Source organism: Crotalus tigris, unplaced genomic scaffold (assembly GCF_016545835.1).
Source record: "Crotalus tigris isolate CLP2741 ecotype Arizona unplaced genomic scaffold, ASM1654583v1 scf7180000023617.9722795, whole genome shotgun sequence".
Lineage (NCBI taxonomy): Eukaryota > Metazoa > Chordata > Lepidosauria > Squamata > Viperidae > Crotalus > Crotalus tigris.
The window spans coordinates 8786298-8804446 of record NW_024100081.1 but is presented as its reverse complement, the minus strand read 5'-3'; the positions used below and the strand labels follow the sequence as shown (position 1 = coordinate 8804446).

The 18149-nt window shown below is 33.8% G+C and overlaps 1 protein-coding gene across 10 annotated transcripts in view; it reads left to right on the top strand.

The window, feature by feature from the left end:
• The window catches only part of MAST2 (microtubule associated serine/threonine kinase 2), a 139480-nt gene that overhangs the window by 51369 nt on the left and 69962 nt on the right, over nucleotides 1–18149 (top strand). For 7 of the 10 annotated variants that reach the window (XM_039319738.1, XM_039319735.1, XM_039319739.1 and 4 more), the window contains exon 4: nucleotides 6611–6642. In XM_039319738.1, coding sequence (XP_039175672.1) covers nucleotides 6611–6642 — 32 coding nt within the window. Of the gene's footprint in view, nucleotides 1–6610; nucleotides 6643–12157; nucleotides 13957–15328; nucleotides 15536–18149 lie in introns of those variants that run through there. The other 3 variants (XM_039319742.1, XM_039319741.1, XM_039319745.1) reach the window with 2 other exon arrangements.

Genomic DNA, 18149 nt, shown 5'->3' with positions numbered 1-18149 from the left:
AAAGCTAAAGATGATAGTAATAAAATAAAAAAGAATTAATTCTCCCCAGTGAACCTAACTGAATACACAAATAAAATGAAAACAAAATAAGCTCAGGAGAGAAGTGCTGTAGCAGCAGCCATTGCAATCTTGCCATTATAAATATCCATATGTTTCAGCTGATTAAGAAGCACTTCTCAAATGAAGCTTTCAGAACTATTTATACCATGTGTCATCTGTCTCCTGAAAATATCAATATAGCAGCCTCTAATTTCAATCAAATTGTGTCTTTTGCAGAACATTATTTTCTGAACTGAGTTATTTATGACAATACAATTTAGGAACAATATTTTGGTTTTAAAATATTTTCTCCCTAAGGTTCACTCATCTAAATGACAGGCATTACTGTTTCGTGGCTGGAAGGGTTTTAAAGAAATCTGCATAAAGCTAGATTATATTGCTACCTGATAATGAGATTATGTTAACAGAAGGGTTTATTCTAAATGAAAATCTTCTGTGAGATAGGGATACTGATTTTCATTGAGCTGCTCCTGCCAGTCACATCCCTTTTTACAATTTCTCATACTGTACTTCAAAAATGGCAACAGTAGGAAAGAAAAATAAGAGTTATATGCCTATAGGTTTAATAGATCTGAACTGCAAATATCTATATGATCACTAGATAGCAACAAACAATTGGTTTCTTTGGTTCTTTTGCTAACAAGTTGTATGCATTCTCCTCCTCCTCCTCCTCCTCCTCCTCCTCCTCCTCCTCCTCCTCCCTTACCTTCGGGGATAGAGAGAGATACAAAGTTCTGGCTCTTGTTTTTCTGGCAGCCACAACCATTGTTAATTGATGTTGTTGTATTGTGTCTTTGATGTCGTCTCCGTCATCTTCTGGGCCTGCCTTGTGTTCTTGACTGATTATATGCATTAGATTTGCTAAATAAATCTGCTCATTAATGTGTTACCTGGCTTTGTTTGAAGATCTTTTAATAGTTTCATTTTCTGTGTAAAGGGGAAAAATATCTTTAAAATACAGTAACATAATGAATGAAATAAAGTGGGGATGAAAGAAGAGTTGAGATCTATCAAATATCTGGATGATCTTTCCAAGCTTTGATATTGTTGTTGAACAGGAGAGGAGAGACTACTGTTCAAAGAACCATTTGGCAATTGATTTGAATTGGATTTTATACTTCAACTTTTGCAGATGGAGTCAGCTGCAGATGCTTTCTAGTAAAAATGAAAGCTCTTCATAGTCCGGGAAAGGTTGAGCACGTACTGTGTAGGATTTGAATGTTGTTGTTGTTGTTGTTAATTGCGAAGTCGTGTCCGACCCATTGCGACCCTATGGACAATGTTCCTCCAGGTCAAATCCTTCCTCAAATCCTCCAGGATTTGAATACAAATGCTATAACTCCCAGCTGCAGCTACTTTTCCTGGCTTCTTCAGGTTGCTTATCCACTTTTCCTAAATCAAAGAATTTTCTTTCTGGGGGAACAGAGTGGGGGAATGGAGGAAGAAGTGCATATTAATTCATTCAAGAACTCAAAAAGGTTATGTAAAAGTTGATCAAAATCTAGTCAAGATATTTCAGTGATTCATGAAGAAATCTTAAGCAGGTCGAATTGTGTTGGACTGAGTAAGCAGATATTCATCTACTGTATGCATATTAGAACATATTTAATAATACTGGAAACTTACCAAGAATGATGAACAGTGTTAAGGAAGAAAAGAAGATATTAGGCATTTAAATCAAATCCAGAATTAATAAAGGTACTTTTACACATGTCTGCTCCGCAGATAAAATAAGATGTGGGGAACTAATAGTATTGATGCCATACTATTGACAAAAGAGGCATTGACTCTCCTTGTCTCTGTACCTTAACCAAATTCAGCTTTTTCCTTTAGCTAATTGAAAGAACTAGTGAACAAAAAAGAGACCTGAATGATGAGGCCATCACATCCAATTTTCCCTAAGAAAAACAAAACTGAAAAATTCAGATTTGGCAGTTGTCATTCAACTGCTACATATACCGTAAGATCTGCAAATAATATCTATTGAAGAGAATTTCAGAGGTTGCAATGGATACACAATATATAACCTCCTGAACCCATTGTACTCCATTGGTTTCATGTGCTTATTAAAGCCAGAAATAAAGCAGAATAATGTTATTATGATATTGTAATCCCTACCAAATATGGAGCTAAAATATCCTTAGAGTTAAGTGATATTTTTTTAATGAAATTGTAAAGGGCTATATATATTTGTCATAACTGAAATATGTAGAATCTCTCAAACTTTCATATGGACTATCTCATAATTTTAACCTTATAAAACTTCAGGTTTTCAGAGTCATTAAATTGTTTGTTTGGAAGAATATTGTACTATAGCATTTTTAAAATGAAAAACCAGTGTTGTTAGTTATATGGCGATAAGAGAGACTAAATTATAGGTAGTCCTTGACTTATGACCATAGTGGAGCCTTTACTACTAGGCCATATCACCGCTCCTGCATAGAATACCATATATCCAGTTTAAATGTTCCAGGGCAATTGCAGATTTGAAGCACTGACTGATTCTGAAGGGCTGATAGGAGTATATGACAAACAGGGAAATTGATGTGGGCAGATTACCTAGGCCAGACATGTCAAACTCATGACATCACATGACATCGCACAATGTATCGGGATAGTTTTGCCATTGCCGGCAATGGGGTGGGCGCAGCTTCTGCGTGACACATCCGGCCTACAGGCTGGCAGTTTGACACCCCTGACCTAGGCTATATTGACAAGGAATATGACTGACATGTAACAGGAAGGAAAATATTTTTGAGAGGAAGAAGTTTCTTAGAATAAGTGCAGATTAGACCATAACATAGTTACATACTTGCAGACATATAAACTTAAATAATGAAGGTAATATTCTTTCTGTTAATAGGTGAAGTGCTAAAAAAATAGATTGTACACTTGTCTCTACTGTGCCTTGATATTTGTCCCTAATTTGTGTGCCAGATTTAGGAGAGGGTACTTATTAAGCATAATTAATATATTTAATCAAATATCTATTTTTCCTACTGAATAAAATTACTGCACCAGTAAATTCTAGTTAAATAGAGTAGCCACAATTTGACAGTGAATTTTATTAGCTTCCAAAAATCTCTAGTTCTTTTATGTATACTATGTAGTAGTCAAAAGTTAGTTTATGAATAAATTTAGACAGCAATTAATATATGGCTTTCAGGTTTCCTATAGTATGCTTCATTAGCCTGGCTGACATGCTAATTTTCCTGCTGATTCCTATTCATACATATAGTATATTTAAGAAATGTTAGAAATAAATTAATTATATTTTTCTTAGTCATACCATATGCTGCAGTAGCATAAATAATAGTTCCTGAAGTTTTGCCTTTCCTTTTCTAAATATGCTGAGACTTCTGAATATCATTGTGCTATGGAAAAAAATTATTCGAGGTATGAGATCTTTTCAGCATTTTTTATTTTGCTGTTGCTATTTAAAGGCTAATCATCTGTAGAGACTTAGCAGCCAATATCAGCAAGAATTTCAAGATAAAAACTCTCTCACCTGCAAAATCTGAAAAGCTCTGAACAATTGCAGTTTCAACAGATAAGCTTACAATATTATTCCAGATTTTGAATAAGAAATAAATCAATGTTGATTTAGTTCTCAAACTGAACTTAAGGGTTTATCATATTATTACAGGATATAGTCAAAATATGGTGTTAAAAAGCCCTAGTTCACTTATTGTACCGTATATTCCGGTGTATAAGACGACTGGGCATATAAGACGACCCCCAAATTTTGAGAAGATTTTCAGGGTTCAGAAAGTCGTCTTATACGCCGGAAAATACGGTACAATATTGAATTTCTGTTTATAGATGAGCACAATAGGAGCTCCATTCCTTTGCTGCTAGAAAGTGAGTGTTGCCCACCACTGCTTCCCTAATGCTTCCTGAACTCAGCTGGTATTTTTTTCCCCATATATTTTATTGATTTTTTAAAACATAAATCACTTAATAGTTGGTAAACAGTGTGTTTGCTGGGTTTACATTTGTAAAGAAAAATTTAAAAATTTAAATGGGATTTTTGAATGCTTTGTCCTGCTGGCTGTGGAATTCTGGGAGTTGAAGTCCACATGCCTTAAAATTGTCAAGGTTGAGAAACACTGTGTTAGTGCTTATTTCTGTAAAAAAAATAGGGCTGGCCACTAGGGGGCAGATTGGTTTTAAATTCAGAGAACAGCTACCCGGTGTATAAGATGACCCCCGACTTTTGAGAATATTTTCAGGGTTTAGAAAGTCGTCTTATATGCCGGAAAATACAGTATTCAAAGGTTCTTGTTCAGCTTCTCGTCTCTTGATTAGGTTGAGATTATTTGAAATAGCTGAAAACCACTGCCACTAAGCATAGGAACTACATTATAGAGCAGTGCTCCTCAAACTCACAATTTTAAGATGGATGGACCCCAACTTCCAAAATTCCCCAGCCATAATGGGGAATTAAAATTGCTGAGGCTGAGAAACACCGCTGTAAACAGTACTTTATTATAACCAAAGGGCAAGAAAACCAAAATATAAAACCTAAAAAGTAAATTAATTTAAATATACATATCAAGTAACATGTTTGTAAAGATATAAGTTATATAACAGGAAATAAGAATGAAATGTATAATATAAAAGTACTGTCAAAAATAATTTGGATGGATCAATCCTACATGGTTCTGAAAGTCTTTTTTTAAAAAACTTACAACTGTCTCTACTTTTCTGGCAGGCTGCAGCGTAGCCAAACAACATGTTTTTAACACTCTTATGCACACACACACACACACACACACACACACACACAAAATCATTTTAGATTTTTTTTTCTTTCTTAAGCAGTTTTCCTTCCTTCCAGTTTTCCTTCCAGTCTTTCGATGTTTCTTAATTCTTCTGTAGAGAACAAGTTTGTTGGTCTTTTCTTTCTAGCATGGAAAAGGAGAATATGGGAAGGCAGCCAGTTAATAGGGGGACTGGTACTAGAACAAGACTGAAGATACTGTATACAGCAAGCCCCTAGGTTAAAGATGCCCTGGTTTAAGGATAACACATAATTTAGAACCCTATTGTAGCAAAATACGTTAATTACACAATGGTTCAAGTTCAATATTGTTTATACAGAACTATACAATAATACTGTTCTAGCTTACATAAAAATACATTTTTAATCTTCCTCTTGCATTACAGACAGACCTTGGGAACAAAACTCGCTCTTAAACTGGGAACTACCTGCACAAAGAAGATTCAAAACAGCTTTTTGTCCTTGCTTGTCTGCTCAGCTAAAGAGCTTATTGGGTGGAAATTGTTTTTGGAAGAAATATATTCTCAATGTTGTGGGTAGAAGTTGAAACTTCTTGGGTTCTGTAACAGAGTTCCTATGAAAAACACTTCTGGGCAGAGAGCACAGTATTATGGAAGGCGCAGCTTTTATATGCACAGAAGAAGAGAAGCAAATTGAGTAATGCAAGAGGGAGATTGAAAATGTATGTAATGGAGCTATCAGTCCACACTCAGATTTACACCATTCCCAGAAAGGAAAGAGAAATAAATTCTTGGATAACCCATTTAATATAAGGTCTTTCCTGGCAATCTAAGTTGGTCTTAATCCCAAAGGTTTTTTTTTTTTTTTTCCGAAGAAATAAAACAAGAAAGTCCAGTTGCCTCCTGAAAAAGCGCCTTTGGGGCAACCATAACATGGATGACTGAGAATCTCCATAGACAAGTTGGTCTTAATCATGCTTCCTGGCCAAAATCCAGATTTTTAGTCATGATAGCAAAGGGGGTTCCTTGGACTTCAAAGTATAAATTATACTACAATAATCTGAGGAAAACGTTGAAGTTAACCGAAGAGGGAAAGAATCCTCAGGGATTAGGTATTAAAATGATTTTAATAGATTTTTCAAAAATTAAAAAACAATGAAATGTTTCTTTCCATAATAAACTTTTAAAACTTGAATAGATTTAGTTTTTGAACACTGTTAATCTTTATGTTTTTTTATACAGTTGCTGAAAAGAATAACCATACCACCTAGTGGTGAAATATTATATTTACATGTAAATGTAACAAAAAAATCCCTAAAACTGAATTCTATATTCCATATTAGGGCTGTACTTGCTATGAAAATGACTTGTAAAAACTGTGTCGGATCTTATGCAAAAATAAATGCTTCTATTTACCAAAGCAAGCATGAACCTGAAAAACGATTCAGTTGCTAATTAATGAGAAATAAACTCATTAAAATTAGTGCCGCTAAAAGACTTAAGATTCATTATTTTGATTTGTTTCTACCTTGCTGTACATTTTTAAATTGTAAATCACTTTCAAAAATTATACAGTTGAGAAAGAGTATATAAATACTGATAATAAAAACGAATATTTACAAGAGTTACATTTAGAGTTTGAGCAATGTAGTCACATGCTTCAAAAAAATAACATTTTTACAATGCTATATTTAGACATATCTTCTATTTATTATTTCAGTCATTGTAAATAGCTACTCACTCATCAAGTAACTCCAATAATCTGCTCTAAATCATCTTATTGATTTTCTGTTTTTTTCTCCCACAGAAAGAGCTTAGTCTCCCTAGAAGAGGAAGCTTGTGAGTATAACTTTTTCAAAATGTTTAATTTGTAATGTGGCTTTGTATTATTTTTTCGGATTAACCCAGTTAATATTACTGCATGCTACCATTTATCATTCTCCACCACTGTTTATAATGTTGTGGAATTGAATATGGATAAATTGGAAAAGGAAAAAATGCAAACTTCTGAAATTATATGATTCACAATTAAACTATTTTACATTTTATATGCACTAGAATATAAAACGTACAAGACTTTCATGCAGATTCATGATTTAAGGATTAACTCTCATTGTGGTTGCTTAGCAGTGAAATAAAATTCTGTTTCTAATTAGGTTATATGACAGTCCTAGAATAAGCCTTAATCCTGGAATAAGAATGGCAATTGAGGATCATGATGTGAATACTGATTTTATCTTTATTATGGGAATTTAATGGATTTCTAACAGGAAAAGATACTGGTTAAGAGCAATATTGATGCTTATAAGTATGTCAAGGCAGTTGGGCCCTAGAGTTGAGGAACTGAGGCTTTCCGCACTGCAATCTCTTTATTCCTGTACATTTTTTCCTACACCATTCTCTTCACATGTTATTATATTTGTCTAACTCCTGCATGTTCTCACCTACTCAGTCTTTCCTAACCATTCTGTAGGATTTTGTACTTTGTTAACAATTTTAATAGCATCACCTTTAATAACTTTAATAGTATTAGCTTGTTTTCTTTTTTAGGACAATTGAGTATCAAATAGATACTTACAGATGTGGGCTGGGTTGGTAATGGATATATTATATGGTTTGGGTACAAAGATTGGAACATATTATGAACCCAGAGGTCTGAACATACTGTACATTCTGGTAAGAAACTTTGCTAGCCGAAGAGTTAGACAAATACACAGTATATCAGATTACCTCTTACATTGATATGTACTATTCCCCACCCCCACCCCCTGCCCCCCCCGCAGAATTACATAGTGCATACTGACTGTTAGGTGTATTAAATAAATAGAGGTGATTCAGAAGTGAATGTATCTGGGTAATTGTAGTGACTGTCAGTTTTTTCCTAATGGATACTGTGGTAATAGGAATGTTCATTACCCATTTGCCTGTTGTTGCTTTAGTCTGAAAATTCCAAGCTGACAAGAGAAAAGATGTCAGATTCATATAGAGCAAAATGGCAGAAATATTCATTGTGTTAGTAAGGGGCAAACAGTTGCAACTCAGAGGAGAGAGGAATAATTCCTTACCATAGAAACTCATAGTCATATTTCCATCTATTTTCCTATCTGGAGGTTTTGCCTAAATGTTTCAGTAATTGAAGTTTAAACTCATGAGGCTTCATCATGCTTAGGGATATAATTTTAACTACTTATTTATGTTCAAATGTGAAAATGTTTCAACACTTCGTTTCCCCCCCCCAAAAGTCCCATTGGAATTGTGATAAAAATATATATTTAACAGAAAAAGAACCATTCAGAAACTATTCTCACTTCATGCTGCATATTAATTATGGTTACTTAATTATTCTTTTTTAATATCAGTGCTTTCAAAATGGTAAGTGGGTTGTAGATGGAAAAATTGCTTTCTAGGTGAATAAATGAAAGAAAAATAAGAAACCATTTTTCCTGCAAGTCATGTGATTCTTCCTAAATTGTACAGCCAAGAAATCATTCATTTGGATACAGCTTGCTGCTATTAGACGGTATCTTCCTGCATGAGGTTTTTTTTTTTTTTTTTGCAAGTTTTGTGATGTTTCCATCTTCTGTTTTATTTCTTGTATTCAGTTCTGTTTTTTTCCTTTAGCAAAAGTGATGATTTTCAAATTTAGTTGAGGATGATACTTTTCATATTTGTTCTTGATCTCTTATATTTTCTCTGTGACAGATTGTTTCCTTGGTACAAAACCTTAGTTTTGCTTACTGAGAAATAGTTGTATTGTTTGTAATGTGTGGCCTCTGAATCACCTTCTTCCTGATATTTGTATGACTTGACCTTATTTAAATAAGCCCTCAGAGTCTGGCTAATCCTTGGGGTAGAGTGGATAATATCAAACCAGCAAACAAGCAAAGACCCATGCAAACAGTACATGAAACCACGCCCCCTTTGGTCCGTGGAAAAAACCTCTCTCCATGGAACTGGTCCCTGGTGCCCAAAAAGTTGGGGCCCTCTGACCTAGTTCCAACCCCCTGCTCAAGCAGGCGATTCTATACCATTTTTCAAACATTTGCAGTGTTAATCATTGCAATGTGGCCTCAGATTATCCTGCGTTTGATTTCAGGAGTAGAACTGCCATAGTGAACAATTTTTGATCCAAGGAAGATACATTCTCATACTAATTCAGTTTCCTCCTTGTGGATTTTAAACATCTCATGTCCATTTGCAATTGTTGTCATTATATTTGTTTTCCTGATGCTAAGACACAATCCTACTTTTTCACTTTCGTCCTTGATTTTCCAGATCATTTTTTCCAGGTCTTCCTTATTTTCAACCAATAGTGTTGTATCATCTGCATACCTCAAATTATTTATGGTTCTTCTCCCAATCTTCACTCCAACATCAGGCAGTTCCAAATCTAATTTCCACACAATCACTTGAGCATATGGATTGAACAAAAACAATGCCAAAATATAGCCGTCTCTAACTCTCATACTGACCCTGAACCAATCTGTGTCGCTATATAGTGTTCTCATGTTGTGTCCTGTGTACAGTGATCTGATAAGTCTGATCAGGTGGGTTGGGACTCAAGATCACCCAAAGATGCCCATAGCTTATTGTGTTCTATATAGTCAATCGATACAGTTTTATTGATTTTGTAATTGATAAAATCCAGATATAGATCCTTTTGATATCCACATGCCATAATTGTATTTGTTTTATTGGTGGTGGTGCTGGTGGTTCTGTTGACCTAGAAAAATCTGAACCATGGGAAAGATTAAGTCCATGGGATACAAAACTGTTTACGTGTATGCAAACTAATATTAACAAACAAGTAGTCATAATTAGAAAGAATGAATAGAATTGATACATCATGGATAGCAAATCAATTTCCTATCCAGTTAAGCCTTTAAAAAAATGTGTCCGATCTTTAGGACAATTCTTTCCCATACTTCTGAGGAAACAGTTTTTGATTCATCTTACAGAACTTGTAAGATGTAGTTTTACTGTCATATAGTTATAAAAACGTCTCTTTTTTTTCAACTCAGTTTTGGTATGATTGGGTAGATATTTTCTAAGTAAACCTCTTTTTTTGCACCTGAGATGAGACTTTGAAGACGGAACCAGAAGGAACAAAAGGTTACAATTAAGAAGAAGAACATTTAAATTTGACTTACTAATACAGAATGAAGTAAAATATTTTAATATTGGACATAATTAAGGATATTTTTGAACACTGGACCTATAACTTAATTTTAGGATGGTCAGCATCTGTTGATTTGAAAATTTTTTATAAAATAAGAACAAGTTTTTCCTGACAAGATAGAGACTGATTTAAAGTGGATTTAAAAAATGAGAATTTACAAGAAAAATATGGAAAAAGGTGTTATACTGAACATACAAAAGAAACTGCCTGTAATGTTAATAATTGCAACAGATATACTGTCAGAACTGCTATCTCATGCTTGCACTCTGCAATGAACTCTGGGCGCGCGGGGGGGGGGAAACTTGATAAGAGGAGGGAAGGCTTCACTGTTCACTGTATCTCCTTGAGACATGGTTTTGAGGTCAGTTGGCTGAGAATGGAATGCAACTGCATTACCAGCTCAAACTGAAACTTGGAATGAACAGCCATTTTGAAAACATTGTCTGATTGGGCGATGGGGGCCAGTAATGGGAAGTACCTGTGAGGAGGGGATTTTGATATACGAATTTCAGTTCTGGCTTTGCTTTACTGCAGTTCACTTGACTTCTATAAAAACTGTACCTTTTGCAACAAACGGAGCCAAGGATCATTTTTACTTAGGAGTCCAAGCTGAGGCAGGTCTGACTTATATAATAAGCAAATAAGAAACCAAGAGAATGATCTGGATAATTTTGCTATATTGGGTTTACAAAAGAGATGTGTTAAAACTTTAAAGAAATTTGTGAGAAGGGACAAAGAAAAATGAAAAGAAATCAAGTTTCTAAGACATTATTTGAAGGGACTAAAGATCAAAATAAAGATTATTAAAAGTAAAACAAAGGAATATAAAGTTGGTTTATTTAATTAAGATTGCAATAGATATGTTTTTATCTTAGGTAACCCTTAATGAACTTTTACTGATGAGGACTGAAAGATGAAGCTTTAAGGATTTGTTTGTTGATAAAAAATGGGGTATAGCCGGAATGAAAACACACACACACACACAGATTTTCTTTGGTGATTTATTGAACAAATAATTAAAAAACAGCTATGAAACTTTGTTTTTGTACATAATGATTACAGCGAGATTATTATATGCACAAATATGGAAAGACTTGGCACTACCCACCATGGAGGAATGATTAGTGATGATGATTGAACTTGCAGAGATGGCTTAATGTCTATGTTTAGGGCTGTTAGACTTTTTACATGAAATTGAAAAAATGGACATGATTTGTGATTTTTAAAAATATAAACATTTTCAAAGAAAAAAATAAAAAGCATACTTTTTTAAAAAAATAAAGTACAATACAACCAAAAGTATGAAAATAATTTAAAGTAGTTATAATTCTAATGTAATTCTAATGTTATGTAATGCAACTATTATTCAAATACATATGCATTTCCAATACATTTATATAACTATCATTTTTAACCTATTGTATTTTGTATAAACGAGTCCCATATTTTATTATATTTGTCCATGCAAAGTTACATTTATAGGCAATTCACTCAAAGGAAGATCTATGAGTACATAGCTTGTTAAACACAGATTGATTTTATTTGCAATCGCTTTATTTTGTTTATTTCTAAATGTCACACTACTATCTCAATATTGATGCAAAAGATGGATATCTTTTGCAAAATAGCAGATTACTGTACTGTATTAATTGGTCTAAGTTGGAATTGATGCCCATAGGTGAAAATCTGGTTACGTATTTAAGGAATACAAAATCCGTATTGGTCCTGAACCCATTAAATATCTAGATATGTTTATACCATAAGATATAATTCAGTTAGCAACATATAATATAAATAAAATATATAATGAAGTTTCTAAATTATTGATAGAAGGAAGACACTAAATTTTACCCTTTGGGGTAAGGTGAACACTCAAAATTTATATTCTGAGACTAATTTATATTCTGAGAGGAATTCCAGGCTATATATATCTGGTAAATATTTTCAGAAAACAAATTCTTTATTTACAAAATTTCTGTTTGGTTTTTAATTTGTGGCTTTAGTGTTTAGAAAAAAATGAAACAAAGTGAGCTTTTTTAAAAAAAAGAAACTTAAAGAAATTTTTTGAAATAAATTTAAATTAAAGGAATTAATTTCTTTAAAAAGAAATTAACACTTTTTAGCTAAGTAACCTGAAAACTGAGAGACATCATGACAGCAAGATTAATTTGTTGCCTTCTCATCCTGCTTATGGACTTCTCTATGACTTGGCTACATTGGAAATGGAGGGACAGTCATTTATTTGAAGCTGCAAATGGAGTTGTCTGTGTGGATATTAGAAGATAGATTTAATTATATGGATGAAGAGAAAATAGCAAAAAAATAGTTGAAGAGTGTGATTGATATCACATCTTTTCTTAGCAGAGTTTTAATGGCAGAAAATATTAATTGTACAATGCATTTCAGAACACTTACTATTGAGCAACTCTTATTTTATTGTGATAATAGACACTGTATCAAATAATTGAAGAATTTAGCTAGGAAGGAATATTAGGTATATTGACTTCCTTGAGTTAGTTATAAAAATAATAAATATGGAATATAATAAATAAAACAATAAAAATAAAATAATTATGGTACATGCTCAAGGTATACCCATTTATCAGAGGCATATAAATATGTACTATAATAGTTGATAGATTTACATAAATTTCTCCAGATTGTGGGCTCGAGAACACTGATCAGGCACATATATAATTACTGGTTTTCCTCTACTTTTAACAACAGTTTGGCATTACAACAGCCTTGGAAAGTGTAAAGCACTTCCAGCTGATGTAAAATACACAATTCCTCCTTCCATAGTCACATGATCTCATTTTAGGTGCTTGGCAACTGACTTACATTTACAATTAATTGCAATATCCCATAGTCACGTGACTGCAATTTGTGATATTTTTTGCCAGTTTCCAGCAAAAAGTGCCATTCAAAAGAATGGATTTGGACTGGCAACCATGTGATTTGCGTAACAACCACCATAAAAACAATTGTACAATCAGTTCTAGTCATGAGGGAGCTTTGACTTATGACCATCACAACTTACAATTAAAGTTCCATCCACTATTGCAATGGTAAGTCGAGGACTACCTTTACATTGATTTGAGTCAGCAGCTAGGACTGTTACTTAACAGCCAGGAAGAATGACTGATAAAGGAGGAAACAGAGTCTTCTTTAAAAGGATTCTGTGATCTTTTCCTCAAAAAAACATTAACATTTGAACCCTTGTTTTTTACCAGTTCATTCCTAGATTCATTTTAGGAATCGTAACTGTCAGAACACTTTTTCCATCTCCTCTAATAAAATAATTTAATAATTTAACTTTGAATTGTATATTAATAAAAGAAAACAATCTAGAATAAGAAAGGAGGCATGACATTGTCCCCCAATTAACATCCAAAAAGAGGTATCAAAAATTATCTCCAAACACGAAGAGCAGCTGCTCATAGTTTTGTTGGAAATCTGGCTCAGAGCAGTGCCCCAGTACTACTTTTACAGTGTGAGTTTTCATGTTGGTATGCAAACTTCTGCCAAATGTTTTTTGCTCATGTGCCATTTCTCCCTCTTGGTTTCTGTTTTCCTTGTGGCTTGCTGAAGTGAACAAACATTTGTCAGAGATTTGTTGAGCTGCAATGTGATTGGTGGTAGAAGTATGCTGTAGGATGGCTGTGCGATTAAAAAAAATCCAGTCCTTATTTCAGGCTTCACGGTCTTAGTACTTCAAACTGGTTGTCTAACTGTTTCTAGAGATTATAAATAAGTTTTAGACCATTTGTCTGAAAGCTTTTGGACAGCATCTGACAGTTATGAACAGAAGTTCACTGCATAGAATCTGTGATGATATTGGGCCTTGCTGAAAGCTAAGTATTGGATTTAACTGGCTCTAAGATCTCTGGTTGTTGAACAAAATCTAGTGTTTCATGCAGTGAAATGATGAAACGAAGAAGAGAGCGATTTGGAGCGCCGTCTCTACGCATTCAGTAAGACTCGTTTTGGAAAATAGATTTCCATATCTTAATTAATCTTATTGGAATATTTGTTCGTGAATGAGTGTTTTAAAACATGTTCTCACGTTCTTTAGTAGAAAAAAATATAGTTTATATACTATTAGTAATGCAAGCTATTTCCCCTAAAAGAATGCTTTCACCTTTTAAAATAAATATTCCTAATTTTTGTTAATCTTTATAATTAATGGAGGAATAATATAGAAGTAGTAAAAAAATAACCAATGCTTAACCTAATATTTTATAAAGTAAGGTGGTGTATTTGGATTTTGGTATTCATTTGCATAAATTGAATAAACATGTTGACTCTTAGGTTTTATATGTTTTAACTCATACAATCAATCATATGACTAATGATTCAAATTAAATATTTTGTATAATAAAAGAAATGGATACATCAGTATCAAGACTAAATAAACTTTATCTGCATTTTTCCCAATTCAGATCCTTCAGATAAAGTATGTCTCTCTCTCTATCACCTTTTAGAAATAAGTGAACGTCAACAATTTTGCTCACAATTGGCCAAACATTAAGAAAGGTCCTGTTGCAAATGTCATTTTTGCCCTCTGCAAGAAAATTGCTTGTGGTTTATTAACTATTTATTTGCTTAGAAAAAAGGAAATGGCATCCATTCCTTTGACAGTTCTAGGCAATTTACATGGTACAATAAAAGTGTAACTCAAATTCTATCATGATCATCACGATCAGCAACATTTTTTAAACAAATGATTGCCACACGTAATTGTAGTAAAAATGAAATTTGATTTATTTCTACTGGCAATTTGTTGCAAACTATGGGCCCAGTTATGGAGAAAACTGAATTGGTTATAGGACCAACAAAAGATATTTCATTGAAGACTCTATGGCAGGGGTATCAAACTTGCAATGTCACGTGACGTGTCACGATGTGTCGTGACTTTTTTTCCATTGCTGCAGTGGGGTGGGCCCAGTTTTGCTGTGATGCATCTGGCCTGCGGGCTGGCAGTTTAATACTCCTGCTCTATGGAGATGGGCACTTTAAAATGTCATTGAATGCAAGTAGATTTATCATTAAATGTTAGGACAATACAACGGACTCCTGCAGCAGTCTGTAAATTCCAATTCAGTATTGAAACCAATTTTAATAACTCATGCTTTCATGTGATCAAGCTTTGAGACACATATGGATTAACTGACAAGCAATGGTCTTTATATATAGCTTCAGTACTTCTTAAGGAATTTTGAAGATGAAGGTAGATCTGGTTAGGAGTGGATATATGATTGTCAGGAATATGATTTTGTTTTCTGAAAAGACAACAGATGTAAGATGATTTAGAAATTGACTCTTTCTGTTGTGGTACTTTATCAGAATCTCCTCTCCTTTCCTCTCCCACTCCCGAGGAAGTGATGTCCATCAACATGTGTTCTCCCCTACATCTGCTCCAGGTCTGCAACATCTTAAAATTCCACTTAGTGCTGATTGTGCCCTTGCAACCTCTCCTCTAGTATTTTGCCTCAATCCACAACCTCAGAGCAACCCTGGTAGTCCCTGCTACAGCAGTCCACTTCAGTGGAGGTAAGGAGGAACTTACACTGAGAGAGTTGTGATTTGGGCAACTTTTTATGTAGAATATTTAAAACTTACATATTTTAGGGCACTTTTTAGCATTCAAGATAGTATTGTATTCATATAGCTAATGATAAGGTAATGTCCAATTCATTTATCCAGTTGACCCTCTAATTTGACTTTATTTTATTTTATTATTTTAATTTTTTTTATTATTTTATTTTATTTTATTATTTTATATAATAAAATATATACTAAAGGTTTTATTGATTCACATAGTTTTGCATGTTACTTTAAAGGTATAAAATTAAAGAGGTATTTGCAGATCTGAATAACAAAAGATTAATGTAGGTATACATTGGCTTGGTCCCTTCTTCCCAAACAGAGGTTGTTATCTTTGCTATATCTGTAAAGTTTTTGAGGTTAATTCTTCTAAATGAAATAGCAGAAGTTTGTGAAAATTAATCCTAGCCTTCAGGTTTGATTCCTTCAGCTGATATGGTTTCTACCATGTGAAATGGCCAAGCAGTTTGAGGCTTACTGATCTTGTACACATAGTTTATCAAATCTTTTATACAATTTTAATGAAGGCTTTCAGTATAAATGAAGTGATTTTTGAAGTATGTTAGATGCAGTTGTATTTAACAAGGATGTTTGCAGGAGCAGTCAACAAACTCAAAATAGTGAGTGTGACTGGATAATGAAGCCCCTTCATTTTTAATGTGTTTGTTGTATGTGATACATTTAAAAGGGGGTAGGCTTTCATTGCCAGGTCATGCTGCCATTTTAATAATATTGACCTCTTCTGTAGATGACTTGGTATATAAGAATCGGCTCAGTTGAAAGGGAGTGGAAATCAGAACAATTATTTCAGGAAGTTTAATGAAGAAAATAGAACTGTACAATAATTGAACCAAGAATTTGTTTACTTTTTTAGAAAAGTGGTGGCAAATATTAAAATTAGAAACTGTTTGTGATTGACCAATAATAAAAACATGGAATTTGCTGCTGCCTTTTCTTGAATGAGAAAGGCTACTTTACTCAATTATAATATTTTGGATAAGTCTTTAGGTCACAACTATGATATAATTCATCTTTGGAATCTTAATTTAATCTCATAGATAATGCCTAATTTGCTGGCTAGGCCCATGCTATCATAGATGGAGCTGTACTATGATCGGGCAACACAACTTTCCCAAAGAGGTTGGTTTTTACTTATCTCCCATATTTTTTTTATAACTGGGGATAGGTATTCAGAAGAGGAGGAGGAACAAAGAAGGCTTGCCTATGAATATCCAAAAAGCAGGTCCGGACGCTAGCTCTTTTGTGTGAAACTTGTGTTGATACATAGTATTACATAGTTTACCTAAGTTATTTGGTCTGGACTTAGTTGTTACCTTGTCTGGATATAGTTGTTACCTTCTTTGTTTTCCTTTATTCCTTTTTTTCCAAATGAACTGTTTTATAGGTAGAGAAGGGAACTTTCCACTAAAACATTCCTCTGTGCAACATTTTTAAATCTATTTTTATTTTATTTAAAAAAAGTTTAAATACAAAAGATTTTTTTTAAAGAAACAAAGAAAAAACAAAAAACATATAAGGCATTAAAAATAAATGCATTAAAAAACTAATACATATACACATTTTAAATACTAAATTACTAATTCTATTTGCAAGTTATTAACCTTTCATCTATATACTATATTAATAACAAAATAGTTAATAGGAAGAACAATTATAATAAAAAAGACAAGATTAAAATTTCAAAACCCTCTGTTAACAAACTGTTATTGTAAACAAATCGTAGAAAATTTATCACAGCTTCTTAACTATCCCAGATCATCCCAAGAACTAACCCTGATTTGTTGAGAGTTAACAGGGTTGATACTATATAGTACAAAGCTATTGCAGAACCTAGTTGTTCTGCTTTGGATACCACGAAGCCTCCTCCCAGAAGGTAACAAAGAAAAGCAGTCATGGAGAGGATGTGTAGCATCCCAGACAATACTGCGAACCCTAATCAGGCAGTGTTTATATCAGTGGTTGTCAACCTTTCTAATGCCGTGACCCCATAATACATTCCCCATGTTGTGGTGACCCCCAAGTGGGTGTGGCCACCAATAAGAGAGAGTAGGACAGCTAGGGAAAAGGGAAAAAAATGGCGGACAGCATGGTTTGGCGACCCCCGTGAAATGGTCATTTGACCCCAAATGGGGTCCCGACCCACAGGTTGAGAACCACTGGTTTATATGCTATGTCCTGGATAGAAGGAAGTGAACTTCCAATAATCCTTTCTGCCATCCTCACCACTCTTCACAGCCTTCTTGTCCAAAACAGTAATACCTCCAAATCAAACAGCAATACAGTACGACAGGATGCTTTCAGTCGTCCCTCTACAGAAAGTGATAAAAATAGGAGAAGGAAGATGTGCTTTTCTCATAAGACATAGAAAATGTAGGCATTGCTGTGCCTGCTTCACCAGTGTCTCACTGCTAAGCGATCAAGCTAACTTGCTTGTCAGCTGCACACCTAGAAACTTAATATTCCTAACCACCTTCACAGCTGAATTGTTAATACATGGTTATGCCAGTGTTTTCTGAAATTGATCTCTTTTTGTTTTTCC